Genomic DNA, 27,839 nt, shown 5'->3' with positions numbered 1-27,839 from the left:
ATTACCAGCAAGGCCAGTCAAACCAACTCACTAGAACCAATGGATGGTAGAATTGATCTGTTTTCATTTCCAGACCAGAAAAATTCAAGATAAACAAACGAAGAAGCCAAAAACTTGAGAGTCAATATCCTCTAGACATCACACGCGGGGAATCAAGAAATCAATCGCCATTTACGAGAAGTCCTCCTCAGCTTCCTCAATGTTATTCTTGATCCGCAGAAGGAGGGTTGTCTTCCACTTGTCCAGCTTGCTGAGCTGGTCAAACTGGAAGAGCTTGTCGGCGAAGCCTTCCTGGTCACCACCCTCAACAGCCTGGGTCAGGTCCACGAGTAGTTGGTGCTCCCTTGTCGAACCAAAGGAAGGATCAAGTTCGCGGTATGATTCCAAAGCACGGTTAGTCTCAACGAGATCCTGAAAATAAGTAATTAGTACTCTGTTTCCTATGAGAAGAATAACATAGGAACAACATACTTTTGTGGCAAGGTGACAGATGCCTGCCTTCAGGAGATAATCCTTCACAGACCACTTCATCAGGTGGTTGTTAATAGAGCTCCGGCCGATGCGTTCGTAGTTGCTGATGGCCTTGTAGTAGTCACTTTCCAAGGCAGCCAGGTCCGCCACCTTGAGGTAGTGCTTGTTTGCAAGGCTGCATATGAAGTATATGTCAGCCGAGTTGTTTCCTCGAATTCAGACACCAAACAGATAACGGGATACATACGCTTCAGCATTATCACCCTCGAACCAGTCGGCAGCCTTCTCGTACGCTTCCAACGCTTTCTTCATATCTCCAAGCTCCACCTCATACAATTCAGCCAGGTATTGCTGCTGCGTTGCCGCGCGGCGCAGGTTTCCTCGTAGTACGTAGTGCTGAATGGCACTGGAGAGCACGCGGGCAGCATCCTCGGGGTCTGTCTTGCGGTAGACCTTGAACGCTTCCTGGAGGTTATTGGCAGCGTCGTCGGGTTCGTTGAGGTTCTGGGTTTGGATGGAGGCGGCTTTCTCAAAAGCCTGACCGGCCTCCTTGTCTATTTGGAAACATGCATCAGCCATCTGGCTTAACCACTGCAAGGCAGCGGACTGGCTGGGCCGCGGGGTATCTCACTCATTTTCTGTACTCGGAACGCATTTGCAGCCTGGGTAAACAAATCTGCGGCATTTTCATACTTCTCCCTCTTCCTCCGAACCAACTGAAGCCACCAGTGGCACCGGATAGCGCTTTGTCGGCCTATATTATCGCAACAAGCGAGGTCGGGTCAGCTATGCGGACTATCGTCATTGCCTATCAAATAAGGCGGGGAAGCATGCGTACCTTTTGGAGCAGGACACGGGGATCTTGAGTCATCTTGAGTGTGTGTGTCTGTATTTCCTGCGATAGGAGTAGTCCGCAGATACTGGGAAGTTGGAGTGTTGTGGTCAAACGGGGTTGCTATCGATGAGAGCATCGATCGGCGGGCCCGTGGAGGCGGTGTCATTTATTTTCGGTATCCGCCTGAGCTCCCCGGTGTTGACGTGCAACTTTGGTGACTTTTGACTATTTTTACATTGCATTGTTCTGATTACACAGTGCTTTTATCTCACCCGACTAAGTCCGCTATAATTACCCATACAAAGGGTTCTCATTCCATCAGGGACTCTACAATGGCCTCTCTTCGCACTGCTGCTCGGCTATCCAAGTCGCTGCGCCCAGGTCCTTCCCGACTCAACACGACCTTCTCTCGCTTCTACTCTTCCGAAAAATCCGACAGTGCGGACATCGAGTCCATACTTGGCGCACCCAACTGGTCTGTCAGGTCGCTGCTCCCAAACCCAGCGTCAAAACCGCCACCATCAATCACGCCAAAACAACTCCATCATCTGCTGCGCATCTCGGCTCTTCCCCAACCTGCCAATCAAGAAGAAGAGCAGTCAATGCTTGATACACTTGAGTCTCAAATCCATTTTGTGAAGGAGATCCAGCTTGTTGATACTGCCGGCGTCGCGCCCCTGGCTAGAATTCGCGACGAGAGTCCCGCTGCCATTGAAGAGGAAACGATTGGAATCGAAAAACTCAGGGAGGCTCTGGCTAAGGAAAAGGTGTCCGGACGACGGGGAAAATCCAGCGTATTCCAGGTGAAAAGAATGATCGTCCGGATGGAACAGCTTGGGATGGGAATGCGCTCCGGTCCGCGACAAAGACGAAGGGGAAATATTTTGTCGTTGAAAGCGGCAATTGAGCTATTCCATCAATATTCTACAGCATTGGAATATCCAGGGGGCTTGAATATTCCATAAGCAGAGCAGAGTGATAGGTATCAACATACGCAGCTGTTTCTGCCTCAGGCTACTGGCGGAGTAAGCGGTCCCGATACCCGACAGGTGCTATCGGGGGCCATGACAACATCGCCCCTCTCCAACAACATTGGCTTCTGCCTGTTTGTTCCTTCAAAACTTGTCAACTCCTTTTTCACCTTTACTCGGCGCCAATGTTCAAAAATTTGAAAGAAAAAAGTGGGGGATTCTTCGAATCCAAGCAATCCAATGCTTCGGAAAGCGATCGCGGTCAAGATCTCTCATCGATCTTGGACCGGTCGCAGCGCGGTGACTTAACTGTCCTTGTCGCTGAGATAGCTGAGTCAATGCGGGTTAGGATTCTGGAGATCTATGAGCACACAATTCCAAAGGATGGCTCTCCCAATCGTCCCAGCACACGTCCGTCTCCGGACTCGGACCGCGATGAAGACACGCCACCCTTGCCCCCAAGACCTCAAGGTAACGCGGGTTCGAAAAACGGTGAAAGTCCGCGGCAGGGCTCTAATAGAAAGCCGTCGAGCCCTCAAGTCAGAGTCACTGCCCTCTCCGCTTTCGAGGATTGGAGGGATTCTGTCCTTTTGCGGGTTGGCACGGTCGTCAATAAAGATGACGATAATCAAGGCAAAAAGGAGGGCCAAGAAGACCTGCAGAACGCTGCCAAGTCTGATGATCTTCCACTGGACGAGGATAAAGATAGGATTGCCAAATTACAAGAAATATACCATCCCGTGGAAACACCATTGGCTGAACTTCCTAAAGCAACAAGACTGCTTATTCTTCACTCGCTTCTCCTTTTAGTGCTCAGCCTAGAGCACTACAGTGCTTACTCAAGAGTCTTGATGTTGAATGTCGCGTCCAGTTTGAGCATAGATATCAACATGCTCAATCAAGATGAAGTTAGTGTCGCCCGCGGATTGCTACAGACAGCTCTGGCGCTCTCTGCAGACCAAGATACCAAAGAGCAACCAAAGAAAAAGGATGACATGAAGAAATGGAAAGTTGGCATTGCGTCTGTGGCTGGAGCCGCTTTGATTGGTCTCACTGGCGGACTCGCAGCTCCATTGGTAGCGGCGGGCCTGGGAACTGTCATGGGGGGGATTGGGCCTTGGCGCTACCGCTGCTGCTGGACTCCTGGGCACTTTGGCCGGAAGTGGCGTCGTTGTCGGCGGTCTGTTTGGCGCTTATGGTGGGCGTATGACTGGACGCATGATGGAGAAGTATGCCCGTGAAGTGGACGACTTTGCATTTATACCGATCCGAGGAGAACGCCGCCGGAACGTGGAAGGTAAAGAGTCTGCTGAGCAAGATCATCGTTTACGAGTTACCATTGGTGTTACCGGCTGGGTCAAGGAGGAGTCGAACTTCGTGGTCCCATGGCGGGTGATTGGTGCCGACTCCGAAGTGTTCGGTCTCCGCTGGGAGATGGAGCCTTTAATGAACTTGGGCAACGCGATCTCCGCTCTTGTGACTAGCGCAGCATGGTCGGTGGCCGGCCGTGAGGTCTTGGCTCGTACTGTCTTCTCCACAATCATGAGCGCAGTGATGCTTCCCCTCAGGTCTCATGAAAGTTGCTGGCGTCGTCGACAACCCGTTCAGCGTGGCCAAAGCCCGCGCTGACAAAGCGGGTGAGGTTCTCGCAGATGCCCTGATCAACAAAGCCCAGGGAGAACGACCCGTGACCTTAATAGGGTATTCTCTGGGATCTCGACTGATTTTTTCCTGCCTCCAAAGTCTGGAAAGGAGAAATGCCTATGGACTGGTCGAGTCGGTCATTTTGATGGGGTCACCCACCCCTTCAGACACGGAGGACTGGCAAAAGATTCGCAGTGTTGTAAGCGGACGTGTTGTGAACGTGTTCTCTGGGAATGACTCTGTGCTCGCTTTCCTCTACCGAACAAGCAGCCTTCAACTCGGCGTCGCCGGATTGCAGCCAGTTGAAGGTGTTCCCGGCGTTGAGAACCTGAACGTAAGCGATATGATCAGCGGCCACCTGCGGTACCAGTATCTGCTTGGCAGAATTCTTACCCTTATCGGGCTTCAGGACCTTGACCCCAGTGAGATTGAACGTGAAGAGGCTGCTCTTGCCGATGAGGACAAGCGTCAGGAGAAGGAGCGGTTGGAGAATGAGCGCGAGGCCGGTGTTAAAGACCGGGAATCATCTGCCGCTCGTGATACGCTGAATAGCCAGGATGGCTTTGGGGAAGATGAACGGTTACAGAAGAAGATCGAGGCGCAGACTCAAGAGAACATGACCCACCGGATTGAAATGCTTGATATGGATGATGATGATTATTCGGCGCCTTTGAAGGAAGATTCCTCGAAGCATTCTGCCCTGTAACTGAGGGTCCAGGATCTATCACACAGCTATTCGGGCACATCTCTGAAACATTCCTCATTTAATACAACAAAGGTTATTGTCACCCGTCAACTATTGCTGTAAGAACAGGCTGAGCCTTTGATTCGCTGTCACAACTATAGGCATAACCTGTGAATTCCCTGTTCCGGTTAGTTTTGCCGTTTCTGGTATAGCCTCCCGATATGCCGTACTGTAAACGCTGCCCGCCTGACCTTCCAACATAAAAAGGGTAGTGTTTGTGATGTATCATCCATTGCCGTAGTATTGATTTCGTCCCACAGTAGATATCAATCAGTTATCTTCCTCAGAGGACATCGCACTTACGCACCAGTTTACTTAACTAAACCCTCAATATCGCCCGATACTCTGGACTGCTCTCTACGCATCGCCGCTCACCATGACACTACATGATGAGAGCTCTCAGGAACCAGAGCAGCTTCCTCGGGAGAACTGGGCCTTTCTCCCCAGCCTCCCTCTGTTCTCAGGGCCGACCGTTCCAAACGTTGGGCGCCAGTTTTTCATTCATTCCCCCTCTACCATCCTCAAACTGGGCACCGACGATGGCGAAGGCAAGATGTCCGCGCTCGCCCATTCCATCCTGGGCCCCTGTGTCCCACGCATCATTTCCGTCGTCACGCTTCCGAGAATAAGCTCCGACGCCTTGACGCCCAACCACACCCAACAGGGCCTCGTCCTCACTCACCAGCCGGGCACGCCGCTAGTCGAGCTCTGACCCTCACTCACCCTTCTGCAGCGCCAGACCATCAAGGCGGAGCTCTGCCGTCTCCTCGTGCGTATACGTACGCACCACTTCTCTTACTACGGCCGGCCCACGCGGCAGCCGTACCTCCTCTTCTCCGAATTCGGCACAGAGACGTATGTATGTTGCTCAGAGTGGGATGACTTACGCGCGCGCGCTGCAGGCCTCTGCCCTGGACGCGGAACGTGCAGTCGCCCTTGAGCGAGTACAGCGTGGCACAACCGGCGCAGGTGATTGGGACCGTCCTGTCCTCTCGCATGGGGACTTGTCTGACCGGAACATCCTCGTAGACCCCTACACGCTCGCGGTGACGGGTTTCCTGGACTGGGAGATGGCCAACATCATGCCCGCGTACTTTGAGTACGTCGCGGCACGGCTGTGTGGGGGCCATCAACCTGAGTGGAGGAGGGAACTGTTAGATGTGCTGAGGTCTGTTCTGCGCTGCGAGTGCGATGCTGGGCGCCAGGAAGACCTGGATGCTGTCAATGTCGATGATGGAGAGGAAAGATACAGGAGGACGTTGGCGGCGTGGGATGCTGTCGTCGACGTTGAGAGAATCGCGCAGGGATACGACAATGACTGCGAATGGACGTTTGAAACTGGCCTACCAGATGTTTCGCAAAAGACTGGTTCTGCCTTATAGTCCAATGAGTATGAAAAGCAGCAGCAAATACATAGGAGTAATTCAGACATTATAGAGTAGACTTAACTGATGCTTCTTGATGGATCTGACTAGGCTTCTGCTGACTGTCACAATTTTAGCAGCTGCTACAAGCCTTTCGCGACTTGATACGATTTTCTGTCAGTGAGGTCAGTAGAGGCTTGCCACAGTCAATGCGGCTTTGCGGCAATGTTTGCAAGGGAAAGGGGGTTGAAGAGGGCTGAGGAGTCTTAGAGTGGATTTGGTACGCCATGGATTGGTGAGCTTAGAAGCTTGATGAAACGATTTGTTAGGGTTGGAGCAGTGGTCTTGAGGGTAGTTATGTGAGATAGAGCAGACCGTGGAACAGAAGGTCTACGGCAATAAATATCGAGAAGAAGAAACGGGTATACAATGAAGAATAGAAGTCTAACAATCTACTTGATATCGACCAACTTTCTATTTCCTAAAGGTCTTTCATTTTCTGTATCGTCTCATATATAGAGCCGCGCCGGACTCGGCTCAACAACCTCCCCCGAGGTAAAGGAGCAATGATATACCTTCCTCTCCAAAGAATTCAACTCTATTTCCTCCAAAAGATAATCCCGGGGATTCCAATTTCTATCTCCACGGCTCGCATGATCTGCTATCCCATAATCATCATCGTCACCCGCCGCAGACCCCGACGTTCCCGATTCAGAGGAGACCTCACCCCACTGTATAGGTTTCATGGCATGATTCCCCTCTGTTCCCGGATGACAGGCAGCACTAATAGCAGCACTACAATACCCAATAATGGGCATGTGCGAACTGAACCTCCTAGCCCCCAACATGGCAGCAACAAAAAGTAGGCCAACACCAAGAATGATAGCAAAAATAATTGCTACAGGCGAAAACCCACACGTAACAAGCTCATATCTCCACCCATCCATACTAACCCCAATGATCTCAACGTAGAAAAAACTCTGCGAAACAAGCCAGTGGAGCGTCGCGGACGCAACTAGTATCGGGAGGGAATACCGATAGGGGAGAGTAAGGTAGTATGTTGAGCGTTGGCGGCCACGAGGCCACGAGACGCGGAGGTATTTTCGGTTCATCGAGTAGGAGTCGTATTCGACGGCCGCGAACATGCATGTTAGACATGCGTTGTAGGTAAAGTAGGCGCAGGAGAGGAGTAGTTGGGGTGTGTTGCAGAGGAGGATGAGGGCTAGGACTCTGGGGAATGTACGCGAGGATTGTATTCCTGTTATTATAGTCCCTGAGCGGGGCTGACCGAGGCCCTGGGCCCAGATTGAGGAAGTATATTTCGTTGTGACGTTTTCAATGCCCAGGGAAAGAAGGTAGCTCACTGGGATTAGGATGAGGACAAAGCTAGTTAAGTAAGTCAATCTGTTGAAAATTGGACTTCTAGTATGATGAAATGGCGACTTACATGATGACTGTGCCGAGCCAGCGGGCTTTGCTGACGGCTTGTGCCCACCGCTTGCGCGGTGGGAGATGTTGGGGTGTGATAGGGGGAATTTCTGTGGGAGGAATGCGGCTGTATATGAGACTGGTTTTGTGCCAGCCTTGAGTGCCTTTCTTGACTGTGTCCTTTGAGAGTAGACCTGCGGATTCAGTGGCAGGGTCCGGACACGTGAGGAAGGAGGCGACTGCATCTCCGATGTTAAGGAACACTTCCTCTCTGTCATCTCGCGCGGCCAGAACCATGCAGACTAGTTTGATGGCGTTGCAAAAGATAACGGCTAGGCAGACTGGCGGGAGGAAGACAAGCTGACAGGACTCCTCGGCCGGGATGCTCAGACAATGGTCCACTGTAAATGTCGGCAGCTGCATCTCCATGGTTGCCCCTGACTCGGTGCATTCAAAGTTGCTTTCTGACTCCGTGTCTGCTCTCTTCCGCGGGTGAAATCCGTCGAGATCATACAGCAGTTGCACCGGGAACCAACGGTAGGCTTCGACAACCCAGTCATCCATGTTGTCCCGCAACGTGCTGGCATCGCAGCTGGACAAGGTGCTACACATCCACTGGTAGACAGTGGCATACGAGGTGGTAAAATCCGAAGCGCGATTGCCGCTTCCCGCGTACACCAGCGGCACGTCGCTGGGCAGCGATATATTGGTCATCACAAGAACTGCCTTCTGTCCTGAGCAAGTAGTCCTGGGCGAACCTGTCAATGCAGTCCTTTTTGTTCAAGCGCTCGTAGCGCTCATCGCGGATGACTTGCTGTAGTTCGGACGCATTCATGCCAGTGTATTTGTCAAAGCACGCCCCGTAGCCTAGCTTGAGATGCGTGGACTCGAGGTTCTCCAGGGCCCGGATGTCGTGAAACACAGAGACGCCGTATTCCTGCGGTTGCATTGAATAGTATGCTGCCGAGTTGTAACTAGACGAAGTGAGAATAAGCTATAGAACGCCGGAGAGGTTGAGATCATACATAAGATGGATCGGAAACGAGGTAACAAGCAGAACAATACCCAACCACCTTCTCCTAGCCGGTGCACGTAAAACCAGATGCGCAATATCCGGAATACCAATGGCCAGCCAAGTGCGCTTTCGATGCGCCTCGTCCACCTCCGAGCGCGACGGGGCGGCCAGACATTGCATGCAATAGTTGCTTGCTCCGAGCATAATTGTGCTCAAGATATTGATAACCAGGTGAATGCCCGTTGCCGAGTTCTTTGCCACCGAGCATTTACCCTGGTAGACGGGCGCGTATCCGAACTCCCCAGAGCCATACTTGGAGTATGCGAGTACAACGCCAATTATAGTGAGGATGATGTTCGCCACGAGGACGCCGGACACAAACCAGACGCAGTAGAGAACCCCCTTGGTCCATTCCCGACCGGTCCTTTTTCCCTCTTCACCTTCATCGTCGCTTGCAATGGCAACCTGCTCAATGGCAGAATGCTTGGACGATGGTAGGAGGTTCCACAAATTTGGTTTCCACAACATGCCTCTCTTCTTTTTCAGCTTCTTTTTGTGTCGAGAAGAAAGAAGAAATCATTTTTGAAACGGCCCCAAATTCGTCCCGCCTGTGTATGCTCTTTTTATATTTGCATGGTGGCTGTGAAATTGATCAGCGCTCGACTCAGTCGGCCCCCACACTAGCCTACTAAGCTAAAGAAGCCTGCATCACTGCACCTCGTAATTAATAAGCCAATCACTGCAGACCTCAAATTGCCCGTACCGCTAGCAGGACTTTTGACAGCCTCATTGGGGGACCGGGGTAGCGTGTACCACATTGAGGCTGTTTCATACTCCTTCTTGGCCAGCATGGGTAAAGGGCCTAAAACAAAACAACTCATAGCCCTCAATAACCACGAAACCGGGAAGGCGAAGCATCTTATCGCTTAAATAGACTACGCGAAAAGGGAGGGGACTTAGATTTAGTTAATTGGGAGCCATTTTCGGCGTCAATCATATAGATCCTTATTTTCTATTTGTAGACATGGTTAATGTCCTTTAGCTTCTCTCGCACAATATACATAAACCAGATTCCAATATTCCAATATTCCCAACTCAACTATGAATCGTTGCGCGTGGATATGATATTGCTCCAGGGCTTCCACCAAAAACGAACTGAACCTAAAGACCACACATATGCTGTTTACCTTCGATATTCACTAATAAATCCAACCTTGAAAGCCTTCAATCTCCCAGATCATACGGTGTATAGCTGACCATCTAAGTTCCTCGGCCCTCGTCGACCTAACCACTTTGAATAGGCGAGGAATTTCCCAAACAGGTCTTTACCCGGCCGCCAGAACCTCAAAAGGCAGGTTTGAACATCGCTGAGTTGTGGAACGCCACTTGGAAACCTCTCCGGCCACATTTCCGAGTCCCATGTCGTATATATCGTTGAATCGTCAAATCTCCCAAGTCCACCGTACAAATTTGACCTTGGCGAACAGATCGCGTGGTGTAGTAGAATAAGAACCACGTATCTGGTACTCAATCGATCGAGCAAGAGATCGATATCCGTGATAACCTGGGGACAGGTAGATAATTGCTTTTCGAGTTGTGCCTCATATAGCGATTCCCAGCTTCTCCCGTCTTCGAACCAGTTCCTGTATCGTTCAAGACGAAGGAAACGAGCTGTTATGCCCGGTAACTCGTCCATCCTAGTCTCTAAGAACAAGTCGGTTTCAATAAGTGCGCTTTCGATCTCGCGGGCGGCTGTGTCCTTGGTCATGGAGAGAAGCTTTTCAAGTCTGTGCTCGATCCCGTTTTGATCGAATAAAGAAAAGAGGCATTGGCGTAAGGTGTCAAATTCTTCGTCTGACATCGCGGGTACGTTTGTAGGATCTTCAACCCATAGCCCTAGACGAAGGAAGGGTAACATGACAACGTCGTAGTCAGGACGGTATTTCGGTCCGAATGGGATTGACTCCTGTAGGCCGCCCATCTGGCAAAATAGATCCCTATCTGGTCCCCAGGAAGCTGGTGGGTTTGGTGAACGCCATGGACCATTTGTGGCCAGCTTTATATTTGGCCGAGCGGTTGGAATGAGAAGATCAGCTAGCGCGTTGGTTTTTTGCCAAAGTAACACCAATTGGCCCGGGTCTGTTGGATCTGGCCGATTGATATGTACGATCATTGTCGTCTTTGAATGCGGGAAGTTCTGGAAATGCCTTTCAGCATCCGCTCTGTTCCTGAGTGCCCACTCGATTTCCCTGGCTCTGAATTTGAATTGTATGGCCATCCACACTTGCTCGTTATATCCTGGGTTCAGTATCACATGTTGGACGGAGTTGCTGAATAGATGGGACGAAATCTCATTGTAGAGGTCTCGACTGGTGGAAAGAATGGATAGGGGGTTTTCTCTGTGGAAGGTGTATCGGACTTGTTGTGTTCGGATGGCATAGAAGAGGTATTCCCATATGATCAGGCGGATTTCTACAGGAATCATGCCAAATGTACCCAGAAAAGGGGATAATAGCAATTGCATGTTGAACGAATGAAAGCTGTTGAACTTGTTGATGATTGCAAAGTGTTAGCGATGAAAAGTAAAAATGGAACAATAAGGTAGAAGACCATTTCATTTGACTCACATAGATACATCGTCAAGTTTACGTCGAAGCTTGCTACTATGCCTTTCTGAGATGTGATAATTTCCCGATTCGGAACGGAGATGTAGTATCGCCAAACCCTAAAACGACAGAATATTTGCATTTGATCTCAACTCACGGCTTAGCCACATGCACAATAATCTTCCCTCTAGCACGACCAGAGCGAAGCTTCTCAAATGCCTTAACAGCATCCTCAAACTCGTAGGCAGTATCCAGCTGAATTTTGACAGCCCCCTTCTGCACCCATTCCCCGATCTTCACAAGATCCTCACGAGTATTCTTGAAGAAGAAGACAACATACTTCCTCTTTCCACCACCCAAGAAACCAGGCCAAATCAATCTATCAACAAAAGTCCCCACGCCCGACGCACCAACCTGCACAAACGTCTTCCCAGCCGCCAAGAAGTGATGCGACTCGCGATACATCGGCGCAGGGTATCCAATATGGTCAACAATATGATCAAAGACAACCCCACGATCGCGCAGCGTAGCAACCAAATCCTCCTGAACTGAGTAATCAATAACCTCATCAGCGCCCAGCCCACGACAAAACTCCACATTCTTGGTCGAGCAAGTAGTCGTAACATGACACCCCATCTCCTTGGCAATTTGAATCGCGAAAATCCCACATCCCCCAGAGCCCCCGTTAATAAACACCTTATCGCCGGATTTGACGTACCCAGCTAACGACTGGTACGCCGTCTGCCCCGCAATACCAATGGACGCAGCATGATCAACCTCCACGCCCTCTGGCACGGGCGCAAGCAGACTCGCAGATGCCACGAGGTACTCGCCCAGCGAGCCGAATTGGCTGGGTCTGCTGAGACAGCCGAACACGAGCTGGCCGGGCGAAAACTCGGTCGCGTCTTCGCCGGTGACAACCACGCGTCCGCAGAAGTCCATCCCCGGTGAGGCGGGTGTGCCGATCACGAGTTTCCGCGCTACTAGTCCCATTTCGGGAACTTTGTAGTCGGCTGGGTTTAGGGAGGCTGAGAGGACCTGGACTAGGACATTGTTGCCGTGGACGACGGCTGGTGGCGCGCGTGCCGACGCGTCGAAGCTGAGGTTCTTTTCTAGGCCGTTGGTTGTGCTGGAGTACAGCCAGGCTTTCATTTCTGAGGGTTTTTCAGATGCCATTTTGGGTTTGATATGTATGTTGTTTTGTTGTGTTGTCGAGAGATTGTGGCCGCTTTTTTGGGGCCACTGATGACCTCACCCGCACGTCCCACTTTACATGTCAGCCTCGATGGAATTATATGTTTGAATACTTTAATAGTTATATGCAAACTAATACTATCTAGACTCATTTATTCTTCAAGAAGGTCAAAGCCCCAAGTGCCATGGCATCCACACCGGCACGCAATGTCGGCTGGATAACCGGCGCATAAAACGGCGAGTGGTTACTGGGCAGCTCATCAACAGTCCCCTTAGCAACAGCATCATCCCAAACCTCAGGATCAGTCCCACCAAACATCCACATAACATAAGGCGCGCCCGCGGCAGTCGCCAGCAACGAAAAGTCCTCACTAGCAGTCGGGGCCTCCGCCTCAACAAGCCGATCACCAAAGTACGGCTGGAAAGTCTCACGAAGAGCATCAATAGTCTTCCCATCATTAATCGTCGCCGGCGTCGAATAAGCAAGTTTAATCTCAGGCTTCTGCTCAACCCCAGCAGCCAGACATTCCCCCTCGATAATACGATGGATAGAAGCACACACGCGCTTGCGCACTTCCGCATCATAAGTCCGCACATTCAACTGCAAATCCAAATACGCTGGGATAATATTCGGCGACTGGCCAGAATGAATACTACCACATGTAACAACAGCAACCTTCCCAGGCGCGACCTCCCGCGAGACGATAGTCTGCAATCGCATAACGACCGACGCGCCAACGACAATCGGATCGATAGTCGTATGAGGTGCTGAGCCATGTCCCCCACGACCAAAGATACGCACGTCGAAGGCGTCGGCGGCTGTAAGCAGCGGTCCTGCGCGGAGATTGACCGTCCCCGCGCGCATCCGCATTACATGCTGCGCGAGCACAAGCTCCGGCTTGGGGATCTTGTCATATAGCCCGTCGTTCAACATTGCCTGTGCGCCGTCGAGGTGTTCCTCGGCGGGCTGGAAAATGCAGATCAAGGTTCCCGCCCAGTGGTCGCGGGCGCATTGCAGGAGTGTCGCGGCGGCCATTAGGGTTGCGACGTGGGTGTCGTGTCCGCAGGCGTGCATTACGGGCTTGTCGGCTCCGGTTTCGTCTTTGGTGTGGCGAGTGCTTGCGTATGGTAGGCCGGTTTGTTCTTCTACAGGTAATGCGTCCATGTCCGCCCGTAGGAGGATTGTTGGGCCTGTGCCGTTTCGCAGGACTCCTGCCACGCCATGACCGCCGATTTTGGTGTGGACTTCGAATCCGAGAGATTGGAGATGATCTGATGCTATCTTGGCTGTTTGCTCTTCTTGGCCGGATAATTCGGGATTGGTGTGTATGTGGCGATAGACGTCTTCGAACGGCTTTAGATCTGGTCGGTAGCGATTGATGACGTCGGCCAGGTCATTGTTTTTGTTTTCTGTATGGGTGAGCATGTGTACTATGACAATTGATATTGTTTAGATAGTTGTACCTGGTATTTGCATGTTTGAAGTAGTATGAAAGTATGGTTTCCGAACAGTAAACGTCAAGTCCGGCCATTCACCCGGGGTTTATATATCCGAACAAATCGGACTATAAACCTCGTCATTTTCTTCCAGTAGGCGACGAACCCACCTCGTCGGCAAACCCCTCGAATCATTTCCCCGCAATTGAAACTCCGCATGTTGTCTCTGCAGCTCGCTCGCCGATCAATTCCTGTTTCTGTTCTGGTACCTAGTAGAGAGCATATATTCACTATTATTATCAACTGCCGAATAATTACTCCGTTTCGCTCTGCCAGAGAATTGGCTTCAGCCTTGGGGGGGGGGGGGTTGACTGTTCAGAATAATTCTGGCCTATCTCCATGTAATACTAACATAGAATATGCCATCTCAACAGAAGATGCTTTGAATAGTTGAATCTTAAGTGACTAGTACTGTCCTAAGTCGAGTTTATCCTATAAATAGGCAATTTTTCTGATCGCCTTCAACAGCCCGGCCGGGCTAGCTCAATCGGTAGAGCGTAAGACTCTTAATCTTAAGGCTGCGGGTTCGACCCCCCGCGTTCGGCTATTCCTAAAACAAAAACTTGAGATTTCTTTTTTGCTCTTTTGTTGTTTACCTTTTCTGAATGGTCCTTGTTTTTAACTCGTGGTAGGATTGACCACACTCCGACATCCTGTTTACATCAAACCTTCAGCCATGGCAGATCCTACGGCTGACAGGTTACCGGTGGGCAACCTCAATGACCGAGCAATTCTTATCTGGACAGAGTTCAAAGTCCCCAAAGATCTAGAGCTGGATACTGAATGGGCTGGACATTTCCAGCCACTGATTTCGGCTCCGGGACACAAGGGGTCTGGGTGGACAAGACTCCAGGGGAGCCCGGACACGATTCTTCTGATAACAGGTGAGTCGTGTGTAAAACGGGCACTAAGACTGAACCCGCTAATGCCTACTACAAAGAATGAGTGAGGACCTCGGATATGAGGGAATTCATAGTCTCGCCTTCCGCGCAGCTCTATCGGGACAATCTAAAGAGTAGAGGAATAATATATATATTCTCTCTTGAAACCTTTTACCAGAGGTCCTTCTTGCTCCATCACTTGCTAGAATCATACGTTCAATTGTTCTGGACTTTCCGATACCGATGACTGAAGCCCAAAAGGTTCAAATTTTGAAGCTGAAAGCCATTCGCGAACCGGCCCTCGGGATTAACGGTCAGCACTACCGCAACAAGCGACGTCAACTTGATCCTCCTTTAAAGATATGGGCCACCCACACAGAATCCGTGCATGGTCAAGAAGCTCAGTTGATGTTGTCGCAACATTTCTGGCGGAATGCAGAGAGCGCTGAGTATAGGCATCTTGGGAAATATAGCATGGATGGTAGACCTATAGTCGGCGGCAGAACCCTAATGGAGAGGCTTAGTGACAGTTTGGAAAATGCAGGAGCTATAGGATGGAAGGTAGAGCTTGTTGGTTTCACGCCGATTGGAGATCGGAAGTTTTATGGCCATATGTGGTGACTATTATAAGTATCATCCACAACGTGACCAATCAGCTAGTGACGCAGCACACGAGCTAAGAAAGACATGCCTATGTATTCCCGCTCAAATTTAGGCGGAAGGATACGAGCCAGATATTCCGGCCAGTCAAACATCGGCCTCAGATGTCGAAGAGCCTGACAATATTCCCAATGTGCTGGATACCAGCCAGCATATTCCCAGTCAAGAATAGCAGTAACCCGGCCGCCATCCACAAGAATATTCCGCGGGGCGAGATCGGAATGCGTGAATACAATCTCGTGGTCATCCGTGAGCGCAAACTTGCAATAATGTCGCAGCAAGTCTGGTGCTATCTTGACCATATCTCCTAGGATAAATTCGTTGAATTCCTGCTCGGTATCAAATGGACCTCCCTCAAGTGACGCAATGCGTCCAATGATAGCTTGGCCGCCCTCAATAGCCCCAATATAATGGCCTTTCAGCTCGCGAAGTTGGTTCACGTAGGAATGTAGCTCGTCGGCAATGGAGAGCTTTTGACTGGAGTCCAAAGTATCCCATGCTTCGTCAAGTCGCTTGCCAGGCATGTAGTCCATCACAAGAGCGACAGGTTTGCCGTCTTCACAGCGGATATCATAAAGTTTAGGTACAGGGATGGTTGTGTTTTCTGCAATGAAACGGAGTGTTGGCCCTTCCTGGGGGCGGATATGGCCCGACTTCACAACGAGGTTGTCGCCGAGTCGGACAACCGTGCGACCGGACAACGAATGAAGAACCGTCCCATCTTGGTTCTTCGTTGCTTCTTGGTCACTCGTTGGGTTCATGTTGTAGGGCAGATTACTGCGCCTTCAGTGTATCAAGAATTGTATAGAATATTTTATGCCGGTGAAAAGCAAAAGTAGAAGGAAAGACAAAGCCAGAATTTTGGCCACGTCAACAAGTGGAAAGGGGCACGGACAGTGGTAAATGTACCTAAGTAAGTTTCCATCACAATTCTAACTCAGTTGGTTGGCCAGCGGCTAAGACTCCAGGAACAAACTTGACAATGGAGATCACCTTTAGTAGCCCTGGAGGATATTCCAGGAACCAACTACCTACATGTAGGTATACGGTACTAGTCATACTATAGCTAGATCTATCCATGTCAACTATTAAAGGTGCAAGTTTCGTTAAATAGTCGATCTAATTCTACTCCCTATCCATGGATAAATAGTACAAGCTCCATTATTTTTGATTCTATAAAAGTTAATCACTCAATTTTATTCTCGTTAAACATAGATATTTATCTGCCCGGGCTACTAGCAACAATCCAATCTCCGGAATCCACCCTTGGCGTCTTTGGTGATTTCTCTGACTTAGTTGTGGGATGAGTGCTGGAACCTCCACGCCATCGCTTGCGCTGAGGTTGGTTTCGACCAAACAGGTAGTAATACAGGCCGGTGGCTATCGTGGATTCTTTGGCGTTCAGGATGCGTGATATCTCCTGATCTATCTTCTTTCGCTCGCGAGATCGGCGATATGCTCTTAGTGACCTTCGTGAGCTCTTTGAGTTGACCGTGGTCGTTAGGCGATAGGATGGAAGAACCTGCGGCAATCTCGAGGGTCATGTATAAAAGGGGAACAATCTTGACACTATTGTTGTGCCATTTGTACCTCCGGTTTATATACTAGATAATTCATTAGTGACATTCTAGTACGTTTCGCGCGTTTATTATACCTGGCTGTTCGCTCGAAAATGGATGAAGACCCACTCGAAACTATCCGTGGCAACGCCATACACGAATTCATCATCCATCTTTGCGTCGATGTTTCCTTGCATGGTGGATCATTCCTATTTAGGTCAGTACATGCATTCATGGATGCGAAGTGTAACTCGGGTTCACTTACCCATGTATGCTAGGCAATGGAACATGCCGCCAGGTAATATCGCAGCTTTCTTCGCCTCGACTATCACTAGGTCCATGTCATGGTTGTCAGGTGTTCCAAACCAGATCGAGTATCCACCACGCCGGAAACTACCTAGGTAGCCATTCTCTGTCCTTGGTGTGCCATGGGCGTTGGACAATCCGTTCGAACTGAAAATGCATGCAGTTCATGTTGTTGGTAGAGTGGACAGATCCAGTAGAAAGACGGGACTTGGACACCGAGTCGCATTTCATCATTGCAAGTGTGGCCAACATGTCGACATCGGTTCGAGATAACTGGGTTTCACTCGGGGGTGACCGGCTTGATGCAAGGCAATTATATAATCTGCTAGAAGCGTCCTATTTTAGTTAGCATATGTAGACATAAAACAGTATGAATAAATTGACTATACCAAAATATGGGGGTAGCGAGTTCATCATCGGTGCGGCGGGCTAGTTTGAGGGAAAATATTTTTGGTATTCCTGATGGCATTAGGTCTGTGCCTGCCTTCGTTGGCAGTTTAGCCGCTCATTTTTCATTTCTATGCATTTAGCTCAGATGGGGTCTGTGATTGCTCTTGTCTCATCGACAAGTTCGCTATCTTCCCCCAAAGCGGACTATCGTCAATATGGAGGGAGCGGGACATTTCCTCGAGCTTTTCTAGGAAATCCTACATAATCGTAGGTTGCTTAGAAGATTGTAAGATGTGGTTAGAGGATAACCCCATAGGATGGAATATGGAAGATGTAGAATGTAAGGAAAAGGAGGAAGAAGAAGAAGAAGAAAAAGAAGAAGAAGAAGAATGTTTCCATACTTTATATCAAACGTTGCGAGGGCAAACATAATGAAAGCTCGCACTTTTCCACTTTCTGCATTTTTGGAGAACCTCATGATTCCCTTGTCCATTTTCTACTATCTTCTACTTACGTCTTCTATCATCAAACAGTCTTATATTCAACATCTGATAACGTCATCTGGATGCACTGTTGCTGCTTGCTTTCTTTTACAATCCGGAGGGAGAGTAGCTTCCACTTCTTTTTGCAGGTGTGGGTGCTGTTCCAGCCCCATACTCCTCAACGGTCAATATAATACAACTGCACCAGGAACTAGTCTAGAGAATATCTTAGTAAACTATAGAGGGAAGAAACTACCTAGGTCTACGACTACATAGTCTGGGAGCAAATAGACAGGGGCCGCATAACCTCTAAATGACCCGACGTCTTTTCATACCAGCCATGGACATAACCTTGGAGGTTCTTGCCTTTAGTATATGGTTAACCTCGCCGGTATTTGTGGCATATCAAAGGGAAGCAGGTATAGCGCCCCCGCAGTACTTATTACACATTAATATCCAAATTGGCGTCCATTGTCAGATATACAAGGTTGCCGTTCACATAGTGGATCATATCCCCTTCCCTAGTAGTGATATGATTCGCACCATAATACCTAATTCCTTTTGATCAGGCTACCATGGCAGCTGAAAGAGGGGAAATGAAGGGAGAGAAAGCCCTGGAAGATTCAACGTGGATCACTCGAATACTGGTTCTACTACGGAGTACAGAGCGATACCCAAGGCAGAAGAACTAGATTGAGGGGTAGCGAACCTTGAAACAAGCTGTCAGGCTGTTGAAATCAGCCTAGGTGGCAAATATTGTCGACGTCTTTTTCTCAACGCGGGGTTGTAGTCCGTTAATAGGCTGCCATGCTGGGGTGGGATATGATAGACTTGGACTAGATCTGTACTCCTCCCTGGATCTTCCAAAGTCGGGGTAAACAGTGGACATGCTCTGTCTAGATGGATCAGAATCAGGAAGTATATGTGAGTAGATTAAGGATTACGATATAAAACCGGCCCGATGGTGCAGCCACTTTATGCAGTGTTCAGCTAAGGAATATATATCTTGGCAACTTTCTTGCAGGTTGTCAAGCCAAAGCCCGAGACGATGAGGAATCATGGAACCATAGCGTGTCTACTTCCCGGAAAGGTGAAGTCAGTGCATACATACACTACGGAGTATAATATCCAATGATCCATGTCCAGCTGAAGGACAAACCTTGTCAAGCCCTTATCTGCACAAGGCGTTCTCTGCCTTGCGCTCGGGCCTAGTCAAGCCACAAATGGCCAGGACTTTACCTTGCTAGTCATACATGGTGAAGAGTTTTCCTGCATGACTGCCTGAGATTTAGTAACGTACAATTTGTTTGTTCATGCATAGGATATCCATGCAGGCAAAAACATTGTCTTCTGATTTGCCTGTCAGGCAGTTCTTAAGCATCTGTCCGACCCACTAGTGGATCCCAATGGCTACAGCAGCCAGTCAGCTTCGAGTATGAGCTGGGGAGGCTCAAGCAGAATTTTCAACTGCGAAAAAAAAAAAGAAATCTCAAGTTTTGTTTGTAGGAATAGCCGAACGCGGGGGTCGAACCCGCAGCCTTAAGATTAAGAGTCTTACGCTCTACCGATTGAGCTAGCCCGGCTGGGCTGTTGAGAGGCATTGCCGTAATATAATTGATATTGGCATCGCAGTAGGGTTAGCTGGGCCATGAATTGGTCGGCGGTTAGTATAGGACAATGAATGGCTCGAGGGGTATATGTTGGCATGAGGGGTATACAATGACGATCCATGAATAAACAGTCCGTCGGCGTGTGATGAAACAGTACGCTGCAAAAATAACAACCTGTCTTTTCGAGGTTGTCGCGCGCAATGGGAGGCTCGGGCCCCTTAGTATAAACAATGTGGCGTCCTGGTGCCTGGGGAGGTAGCGAAATGTATTGAAGAATTGTAGCCTGACGTGCGCGTCAAGCGACGTTAATTGAAAGACATAGAACGAGATCGAAACAAGGTGATCTAATCGGGACCCTTGGCTTGAGTGCCGGCGGCGCAGCGACAAGGGGAAATTGCGAGTAAGCAGTTTCCGAGAAAGAAGACATCAGTGGCTGGTGTATCGAATCATGAATCCGAGATAGTGAACATTGTGGCTGAGGCTGAGCAGTCATCCTCATTCGGGATAGAGTGAAAAAAGCACTGGACGAGAGCTATTGTTTACCTTGTGGCTTGCCGGTGAGAGGGGTAGTTGAGGCTGATACGAACCCGCAATGTTGGGGTCCAAAATGAAAAATCCGAGCTAGCGCACTATTCTTAGATGATTTGAAACGCTCGAGGATCTCCAATTATGGAACAACAGAACATCGCTCGATGTCCCAGCGAGGTGGTTTTGGGAGTTCCAGAGTTGTCTCGGTAGGCGCTCACTGCAATGCGGCGGTTGCGGGAGCCTATGAGCGTGGGGAAGGGGGTGGGTAGGAACCCTGCGATCAAACACCTCCTTCAAGGTGTATTGGCTCTGGTTGAATCTTAAGATTCTATTTCTGAGTGTCAAGTCAAAAGGGTTGCAAATGACGCGAACCTGAGGCCTGTTCTCAGGGGGGAACACGGGACCCTTGTCATGGCGCAGGAACACGAGAAACATAAGCCACACGATACTAAACAGGTGAATGACATGCGTAATAAAACGAGTTTACCGAGTAAGACGGTTGATGTCATAGGAATAAGGCTACAAAATAATAATAATAATTTGGGAGATAGAGTCGGGGGACCAAAAGGGATTATAGTGGGAAATAGCTTGAAGACGTGCATGGTCAAGTTGACCGTCAAACGGGGGATTTGGGCCAATCAGGGGAACGACAAGCGCGAATATGGCGGTCTTTGAAGCCAAAGCACAGCCTCACTAGCCACAGACTATACAAGATAAAAGGTGACAAGAATAGTACCTGGATTTCCCGTGTGTTTAGCGTCATGCGCTAAGTACTATGGAGGTACTGCAGATCCCTAAGGCCCCACTGGACACCAGACCCTCCAGGCTCCAGAGGCGCCATCTATAGAACCTGCATAACGCCCACATAGTATATATAACTGTCGAGTGCCCCTCCCTTTTCTCAGAATATCTTCTTCAATCTACATACATTTGACATACACTTGACATTTTACATCTATCCATTGTCACACTTGGGTTTCACATCCGATCATCTACATACAGTGATCATATACCATCTTCGCGTGACCCCCCATAAATCAGTCACGGTGTCGCCCTACCGCTCGACCTCTTACACTGTTGACCCCACCACTCACTTAACTTCGAGAGAGAGACCTCCTCGCCGTCTTAGTCTGACACGACGTCTGCTTGGACTACGCCGAACCAACACAATGCCTGCCCCCATCGATATAATAGATCCTCTCGCCGTCGTGCGTGACCTCTACGACGACGAGAAGTTGGTGGTCGACGACTTTGAGCGTCATGCCAGCCGCTGCCGCTTCTGCTCCCACGCTGTCCAGACATACAAGGATGGCCTTGCACTGTGCGAGTCGGGCAACACCCGCGCCCGCACTCTCCGCAACTACATCTTCAGCCAAAACGGCAAGCACTTCTCTACTGTGGACTTGGAGAGCGGCAAGTCGACACGGGTGAAGCTCCCCCGGGATGCCTTCGCCTCCCGCGAGCTTTTCACAGCGCTTGAGCAAGGCCTGCGCATCCGCGAGAAGGCCGTTGTCGTCCAGAAGCCCGTCCAACCCGTCCAGTCTACCCAGTCCACCAGCTACGACCGGACCTACCCCGTCCCAGCTCGCCGAGTCAGCGGCAAGCAGACTCGTCCTCGCTCCATGTCTCCCGAGGCTTACCAGCTCATTGAGAGGGCCCCTCGCCTTTCTCGCTCGCCTACTTCCATCATGTACCGCTCGCCCGGTGGCTCTCCTAGCCGTCCATCCTCCAGCCGGGGCTCATTGTACAGCGTCGACCGACAGGAGCGAGTGGAGCGGCACTACGAGACTCCTCGCCGATACGTCGAGGTCTCCCCCAAGCACCGTTGAACGTACACCTGGCAACGTACTCGGCAACGTACCTGGCAATGTATTTCGACTCTGGTTTATCTGATTATGACCATACACCCAACCCACCCCAATCGCTTTGAAGAAGCTCCAATTCACTCGCGATGGGCATTGATTGCCCACCCCCCTTTGACCGCAAGACGGTCTTTGCCGGTAATGTGGAATTAGCACATTATCGACATACCCCCTTCCCATACCCTAGTCTTTGATGATCTGGATTGATAGGGCCTGCCTGGATGCGCCCTCGGAAATTCACTTTTCTGTTTTCCAGCTTTGATCTTTGACCCGAGTGCACTTCGGGGTTCTGGACTTGCGGGATTTCCCAGTCTCGGACCCCGACCTGATTGTGACTCGAGCAATTGCTTTGATTGTACGCAAGAATCTGCAGGCTTGGCCAAGCTCCATTACTGGTGTTCTCCCCGATGGAGGATGCAGGTGTGGGGACATTGGCCAATGACAGATGCGGAAAGTCGCTGTGTTTATGCATGTCTTTTTCTCCCTTTTACTGCATGCTTTATTGGCTGTTGTTACTGTGACTCATTTTTCATGTGGAGAAGCTTGTCTCGATGGTTTTGATTTGCCAATTTTCCTTTGTCTTTGATATTGAAATGCGCCCTTTTGGGACAAGGCTGTCAGCCTCACACTCTTTTGACGGCCACTCTTGGAATTACCTAGATACTTTGAACGCGTTACGAAATATTGAATGTCTTTTTTTTACTGGAAAAACCAACCATATTCCAAGAAAATAATTATAGAATAGATAAGTCTTGCACACTGAGACATAGTAGTATTTCATCAAGCATAATTGCTAGACAGTCTAGTCATGAGGCTACCCCACGTTAGTCAAGCTGCGACGATCATACCCACCAACACCCTGTGTTCCCCACCATTCTACACATATACTTTACTCTCGAAGTTTTTTTGAGGTTCTTACAGTTCTATACATGACTCACTGCGGGGCTGTGGCTGAGTTGGAATCATCTGCCTCAGGCGAGAAGGCAGTAATATTTTACCCTATGTGATATGCTCATATCACCTGTACAAATTGTCGAGGCCACGTGAGTTTCTTTGAAGATGATGTCGCGTATGATATTGAGAACGTGATGCATAGGTGAAGAAGGAACAAAAACCGATCACCAGCTGCACCTTTTAGTTGCTTCTCGACTCCTGATACTATCACCACCTCACCATTATCAGAGGCCAGTCTATCACTGATAATAGTTTGGCACTTTCAGTCCTTTGAACTCAAACGAAGTGTTCTCCCGGCGATCGATCACAGTCTTATGATGAACATCTCGAACCCGAGCTCGAACGTACTCAGTCCCCGTGGGTGCAGGGTTACTTTGGCTTTTGTCTTCTTCAGTTAGAAGACCAAGACGCTCAAGCAAAGGTGAGGGCACAGTTCTCATCACGGTATCATCACCTGGTCTACAGAAGTAGAGCAACCCAAGCCGAGGGATATGGATCTGATCCCTAGGAGGAGTAACGACACGATGAATCGTCGATTTCAGAAGGCCTGTCATTATACATTAGCTAAAGGCTTCTGAATAACTGAAGTGAGTACTTGCCATTGGTAAGAAACGATAACGTATCAGCAACATTGCACGTAATCCCACCTTCAACAGGCTTCACGTATTTCCATTCCCCATCCGGAGCCCGGATCTGCAAGCCAGCGACATTCTGCGAGAAGAGCAGCGTCAAGCTACCAAAGTCTGTGTGACCGCCCTTGGTATACGCCTGTGCCCTGTCCCATTCCTCTTGAGTGCGCGTGTTATAGACCATGTAGCGCAAGTGGTCATCGGAACGCTTGTCATAAGCGTGGGCTTGGACTAGGTGGTCTTCCGGTAATTCCAGGATAATGGCTATCAAGACAAACAGTTTCCGGATGACTTTGTCGAAGAGGTCTCGATGGAAGCTGGAGATCTCGTCGTAGTTCTGGCGGATGATTCTGTGTTTAGGAACATCATCCCATTCAGGAATGGCTTTGGGGATATTGAGCTGCACAAGTTAGCTAGAGTCAATCTGTTTTGTAGATGGATATGTTTGTACCATTTCTATATTGTCTTTCACGCCCGTGTCTCCAATCCACCTGGAGTTTTCACGGTAGCCAAAATACTCGCCTTCGGCAAAATTGCATTCGAAGCTTCGCTTTTCCTCGATGTTCTCTTTGAAAAACGCATTTCCGATGCTGAATTGGCGTAGGATTCGCTCGTCATCGACTCCATGTCCGACCACTACCCAGAACCCGACTCGTGTCACAGCATCGTATAACTGCTTTGCAAGCTCTTCTTTTCCGCCGGGTTCGTCGAAGCGAGAAAGATCGATCTCGACTAGCGGCGCCCAATCAAGCTTTTCGTTAGTAGGCGCAGGTCGGATCCACGGTTTAATGGTCGTCTTTTCGATTGGGATTTGTTCTTCTATAGCGGATGGAGCCATGTTTGGTTTAGGATATACTGCAACAGCGATGAACTAAGAAGATATTCTAGGCGAGAAGACCGGACTTAAATACCTGATCCAAGATAAAACCCGGGATCTACAATGTACTTCTTGTTGTGAGTACTATGTGCCAAACTGCGGGGTTTATGGTACCATGCTCGCTGAGGATGGCGTTATATGCAACGGCATTATCGTGCCGTAAATAGGGTTAAGTCACAGTCATAGTGAAACTCTGACTTAGTACGATAGAACAATAAGACTGTGAATTATGTCCCCGTTTCGATGTGTGGGAACGTGCCTGAAAGACTAGAGCATGTCATCGTTTATATAGACAGTGCAAGTGCCCACCCTTACGGCAGTGTATAGCCGCCACTGCGCCATATCGTATTTTGCTAGCAGAACATTTCATTAAACTAGTATACTTGTATTTTATTAACCATAGAAATTGATAGAAATTGACACTATAGAAATTGAGATATTGTAGAGATTGAGATATCAAAGGTTATATATAGGAAAGTTCCCTTTTATAAATTATGCCTTTTTAGCCCCTTTCTACTATCTACGAAATAAACTAACGAGGGAGACAAGATACTTATACAACTAGATATCTAGAGAGACTACCTAAGGAGACCACTAAAAAGACCACTAAAAAGACCACTAAAAAGACCACTAAAAAGACCACTAAAAAGACCACTAAAAAGACCACTAAAAAGACCACTAAAAAGACCACTAAAAAGACCACTAAAAAGACCACTAAAAAGACCACTAAAAAGACCACTAAAAAGACCACTAAAAAGACCACTAAAAAGACCACTAAAAAGATATATAAAAAGACTTTCGGAGAAGACTACTTAAGAAGACACTAAGAAGACTATAGCCGTGTAAGCGGCCAATTATTCGTATTATAGGAATTGGGATATTGTAGAAATTGACCCTATAGAAGTTGATATTGTAGGAATTAATCATTAGACCTCAATTTGTAGGTAACTGTAAACTAGCGGTATCACAGTCAAAACTTTTGATATAGAAAAATACCACATGGCGCACTGGCGGCTATACGCTGCCGTACCCAGTGCAAGCGCCCAACACAGTGCCCAGGGGAAGAACCGTGGGGCATGATCCCATGCATAGGTAAGTTGTCCTTACCAGGAATAACTATACTGCTAAGCCATCTTTTCATAGATCCCCACCGCTGAGTTACTCTGACTAACACGCCCAAGTCACGACCAGATCGAGGCATTCTCGTATTCCCAGATTCGGTATGTCATTCGTTGATTCTCCGTCATTATGGCTTTCTAGACTATGTATTCCGCAATCTGAAGGAATAATGAGCAATGAAGGTTCAATCAAGCAAGTTGATAGACGTTCCCACAATACGCATAGTTGGCGGGGATATGTCGTGATCCAAACTATCATGGCAACTTGCCCTAACAGCCCGCGCCGCCAAGGATGGAGGGGTCCAAGTAATACTTAAGAATCAAGGTATTTCGAGAAAACGAGGTGGAATTTTGCTTATTGAATGTGGTGAAGTTGTACCAAGGAATTCATCCTGCACCGAACGGACCTCGAAAATCGACAACATGGGGTTGGATAAGCGCGACGAACTGGAAGTAAGTACTTCCAGTATACCTTCAACTCCGCCGATGAGATCAATCGAAAGGATTCAAAAAGCGAATACAACGCCAAGCTTGAGGAAAAGGTGATGCGGAAGATAGATTTCTGGCTCGTTGGCTTTTACTCGATTGTGTACATCTTCCGAGTCATTGATTCGAATAACTACTCCAATGCCGCCATCATCAACCTAGAAGCTGGCACTGGAATAAAGAAAGAGCTGAATTTCAACTCCTCCCAATGGGCCTGGACACAGTCCATCTTCTCATACAGCTACCTCATTTTTGAGCCCACGAACACCATCCTCCTCAAGAGAATCACGCCCTCGAGATGGATGTTCGTCCTGATTTTGTCCTGGGGTATCTGTGCCTGCGCTGCCGGTGCTGCACAGGACTTTCCAGGGATGATGTGTGTACGGTTTGCGATTGGAATGGCTGAAGCCGGGTTCTACCCTTCTGTGCTCTACCATATGGCATTTTGGTACAAGCCGTCTGAGCTGCGTTGGAGAATAGCTCTCTTCTACTCTCTTGGTCAGGTGTCTGGCGCATTGAGTGGGCTGCTGGCATACGCCATAAGCTTTATGGATGGAGCCGGTGGGTTATCAGGCTGGCGATGGCTGTTTATCATCGAAGGTCTTCCGGCAATTGTGCTATCAGTGGTAGCATTATTCGGTCTTCCAGATTACCCGGAGACCGCCCGCATGTTGACGGAAGAGGAGAGAAACTTTCTCAAGGGCCGTCTATCCTCTTCGGCTCCTTCTGGCAAAGACAAAAGCTGGAGCTGGCAGGATATAAAGGCCCTCCTTTCTAGTCCAACGCTGTACACATTCACTGTCTACTGGATCGGGCATGGTATTGGCGGATTTGGAGTGAATTACGCTTTGCCTACTGTTATCTACGAGCTTGGTTTTACTACGACCGCTTTATCACAGCTGATGAATATTGTGAGTTGGGCTCAATCAAAGGAAACACATAATCCGCAAGACATCGCTAACCGGGCTCGTAACGAATAGCCTCCGTACGTCGCATGCTTTTTCTTCTTGAATACGCTCGGGTATTTGCTACACAAAGGATGGATCAGACCCTGGACCACCGCTGTTGCGAGTAAGCATAAATCCTCCCAATCGCACATAAGGTTCCCACTGATAGCAAAAACAGTCGAAAGCACAATAATCATCTGTTACATTATCCTAATTACAGTCCCAAACTCCGTCGTCAAATACCTCGCTTTGGTTGTAGCCACTGCCTGTGCCGGCTCTGCATACCCTGTCATCTGGCCAGAACGTATTCGTGCGCTCGAGGGTACAGTGGCCGTGGGCATTGGCATTGGGCTGACGAATGCCATGGCTCAGTTTAGCGGCATTGTTGGGCCTCATGTGTACAGTACGGTATTTGGACCGACGTATCGAGTGTCATATGTTATCTGTCTCTGTTTCCTGTGCGCGGCTATCTCGGGCATTCTGGCTTCGTGGTGGCTTGTCTGGCGGAAGGATCGAAAGAATGAATTAGAGGCTGGAATAGAAGATGATGCCTGATGATTTAGGAGAGAATCCTTATTCTTGGTTGTGTGACAGGTAACACTTATACGAAAGAAGACGAATCTACCATTCACAGCATTTATTTAACTAACGCATATAATTGTTTGTTCCTTTCCCTCTTTATCATTTACTTTATTCCAGTCCTTTATGGTGTCTGCTTGAAACCAGGTATCCTGAGGCCAACAAAAGGTGAACGTAGTCAAACATTGTGAACGCAGGGAC

At 49.0% G+C, this 27,839-nt stretch overlaps 13 protein-coding genes across 13 annotated transcripts; 5 read left to right on the top strand and 8 right to left on the bottom strand.

Annotated features, from left to right (window-relative positions):
* Positions 1–171: 171 nt before the first annotated feature.
* On the bottom strand, positions 172–1,342 carry sec17 (alpha-soluble NSF attachment protein SEC17; the record flags this gene model as incomplete). Its single annotated transcript, XM_057290361.1, has 5 exons — positions 172–411; positions 472–646; positions 719–1,025; positions 1,103–1,187; positions 1,310–1,342. 5 exons carry the CDS (start codon positions 1,340–1,342, stop codon positions 172–174), a joined length of 840 nt encoding a protein of 279 aa, XP_057151563.1.
* Positions 1,343–1,638: 296 nt separating this feature from the next.
* Positions 1,639–4,627, top strand: N7519_003582 (DUF726 domain protein; the record flags this gene model as incomplete). The annotated part of the gene is made up of 4 exons (XM_057290360.1): positions 1,639–2,161; positions 2,320–3,302; positions 3,358–3,784; positions 3,846–4,627. The coding sequence occupies 4 exons, from the start codon at positions 1,639–1,641 to the stop codon at positions 4,625–4,627; spliced, it is 2,715 nt and encodes a 904-aa protein (XP_057151562.1).
* A 415-nt stretch (positions 4,628–5,042) lies between these two features.
* N7519_003581 (phosphotransferase family protein) lies at positions 5,043–6,048 on the top strand (the record flags this gene model as incomplete). The annotated part of the gene is made up of 3 exons (XM_057290359.1): positions 5,043–5,336; positions 5,400–5,525; positions 5,569–6,048. The coding sequence occupies 3 exons, from the start codon at positions 5,043–5,045 to the stop codon at positions 6,046–6,048; spliced, it is 900 nt and encodes a 299-aa protein (XP_057151561.1).
* Positions 6,049–6,539: 491 nt separating this feature from the next.
* On the bottom strand, positions 6,540–9,001 carry N7519_003580 (uncharacterized protein; the record flags this gene model as incomplete). The annotated part of the gene is given in 4 exon segments (XM_057290358.1): positions 6,540–7,416; positions 7,478–8,073; positions 8,093–8,432; positions 8,484–9,001. 4 exon segments carry the CDS (start codon positions 8,999–9,001, stop codon positions 6,540–6,542), a joined length of 2,331 nt encoding a protein of 776 aa, XP_057151560.1.
* A 709-nt stretch (positions 9,002–9,710) lies between these two features.
* Positions 9,711–10,997, bottom strand: N7519_003579 (uncharacterized protein; the record flags this gene model as incomplete). The annotated part of the gene is made up of 1 exon (XM_057290357.1): positions 9,711–10,997. The coding sequence occupies one exon, from the start codon at positions 10,995–10,997 to the stop codon at positions 9,711–9,713; it is 1,287 nt and encodes a 428-aa protein (XP_057151559.1).
* Positions 10,998–11,232: 235 nt separating this feature from the next.
* N7519_003578 (NAD(P)-dependent alcohol dehydrogenase) lies at positions 11,233–12,255 on the bottom strand (the record flags this gene model as incomplete). The annotated part of the gene is made up of 1 exon (XM_057290356.1): positions 11,233–12,255. The coding sequence occupies one exon, from the start codon at positions 12,253–12,255 to the stop codon at positions 11,233–11,235; it is 1,023 nt and encodes a 340-aa protein (XP_057151558.1).
* Positions 12,256–12,421: 166 nt separating this feature from the next.
* On the bottom strand, positions 12,422–13,750 carry N7519_003577 (putative zinc metallopeptidase; the record flags this gene model as incomplete). The annotated part of the gene is made up of 2 exons (XM_057290355.1): positions 12,422–13,683; positions 13,738–13,750. 2 exons carry the CDS (start codon positions 13,748–13,750, stop codon positions 12,422–12,424), a joined length of 1,275 nt encoding a protein of 424 aa, XP_057151557.1.
* Positions 13,751–14,446: 696 nt separating this feature from the next.
* On the top strand, positions 14,447–15,272 carry N7519_003576 (Dimeric alpha-beta barrel; the record flags this gene model as incomplete). The annotated part of the gene is made up of 2 exons (XM_057290354.1): positions 14,447–14,654; positions 14,830–15,272. 2 exons carry the CDS (start codon positions 14,447–14,449, stop codon positions 15,270–15,272), a joined length of 651 nt encoding a protein of 216 aa, XP_057151556.1.
* A 35-nt stretch (positions 15,273–15,307) lies between these two features.
* On the bottom strand, positions 15,308–16,072 carry N7519_003575 (aminoglycoside phosphotransferase family protein; the record flags this gene model as incomplete). The annotated part of the gene is made up of 1 exon (XM_057290353.1): positions 15,308–16,072. The coding sequence occupies one exon, from the start codon at positions 16,070–16,072 to the stop codon at positions 15,308–15,310; it is 765 nt and encodes a 254-aa protein (XP_057151555.1).
* A 531-nt stretch (positions 16,073–16,603) lies between these two features.
* N7519_003574 (uncharacterized protein) lies at positions 16,604–17,067 on the bottom strand (the record flags this gene model as incomplete). Its single annotated transcript, XM_057290352.1, has 2 exons — positions 16,604–16,915; positions 16,966–17,067. The coding sequence occupies 2 exons, from the start codon at positions 17,065–17,067 to the stop codon at positions 16,604–16,606; spliced, it is 414 nt and encodes a 137-aa protein (XP_057151554.1).
* Positions 17,068–21,355: 4,288 nt separating this feature from the next.
* On the top strand, positions 21,356–22,015 carry N7519_003573 (uncharacterized protein; the record flags this gene model as incomplete). Its single annotated transcript, XM_057290351.1, has 1 exon — positions 21,356–22,015. The coding sequence occupies one exon, from the start codon at positions 21,356–21,358 to the stop codon at positions 22,013–22,015; it is 660 nt and encodes a 219-aa protein (XP_057151553.1).
* A 1,226-nt stretch (positions 22,016–23,241) lies between these two features.
* Positions 23,242–24,469, bottom strand: N7519_003572 (uncharacterized protein; the record flags this gene model as incomplete). The annotated part of the gene is made up of 3 exons (XM_057290350.1): positions 23,242–23,549; positions 23,650–24,031; positions 24,083–24,469. The coding sequence occupies 3 exons, from the start codon at positions 24,467–24,469 to the stop codon at positions 23,242–23,244; spliced, it is 1,077 nt and encodes a 358-aa protein (XP_057151552.1).
* Positions 24,470–26,049: 1,580 nt separating this feature from the next.
* On the top strand, positions 26,050–27,614 carry N7519_003571 (uncharacterized protein; the record flags this gene model as incomplete). The annotated part of the gene is made up of 4 exons (XM_057290349.1): positions 26,050–26,079; positions 26,130–27,023; positions 27,093–27,183; positions 27,238–27,614. The coding sequence occupies 4 exons, from the start codon at positions 26,050–26,052 to the stop codon at positions 27,612–27,614; spliced, it is 1,392 nt and encodes a 463-aa protein (XP_057151551.1).
* Positions 27,615–27,839: the final 225 nt, after the last annotated feature.

Source organism: Penicillium mononematosum, assembly GCF_028829835.1.
Source record: "Penicillium mononematosum strain IBT 11891 chromosome Unknown utg000002l:1.0-8112719.0:1.0-8118358.0, whole genome shotgun sequence".
Classification (NCBI taxonomy): domain Eukaryota; kingdom Fungi; phylum Ascomycota; class Eurotiomycetes; order Eurotiales; family Aspergillaceae; genus Penicillium; species Penicillium mononematosum.
Note: the sequence above shows the minus strand (reverse complement) of the source record. Positions and strands in the feature narration are given on the sequence as shown.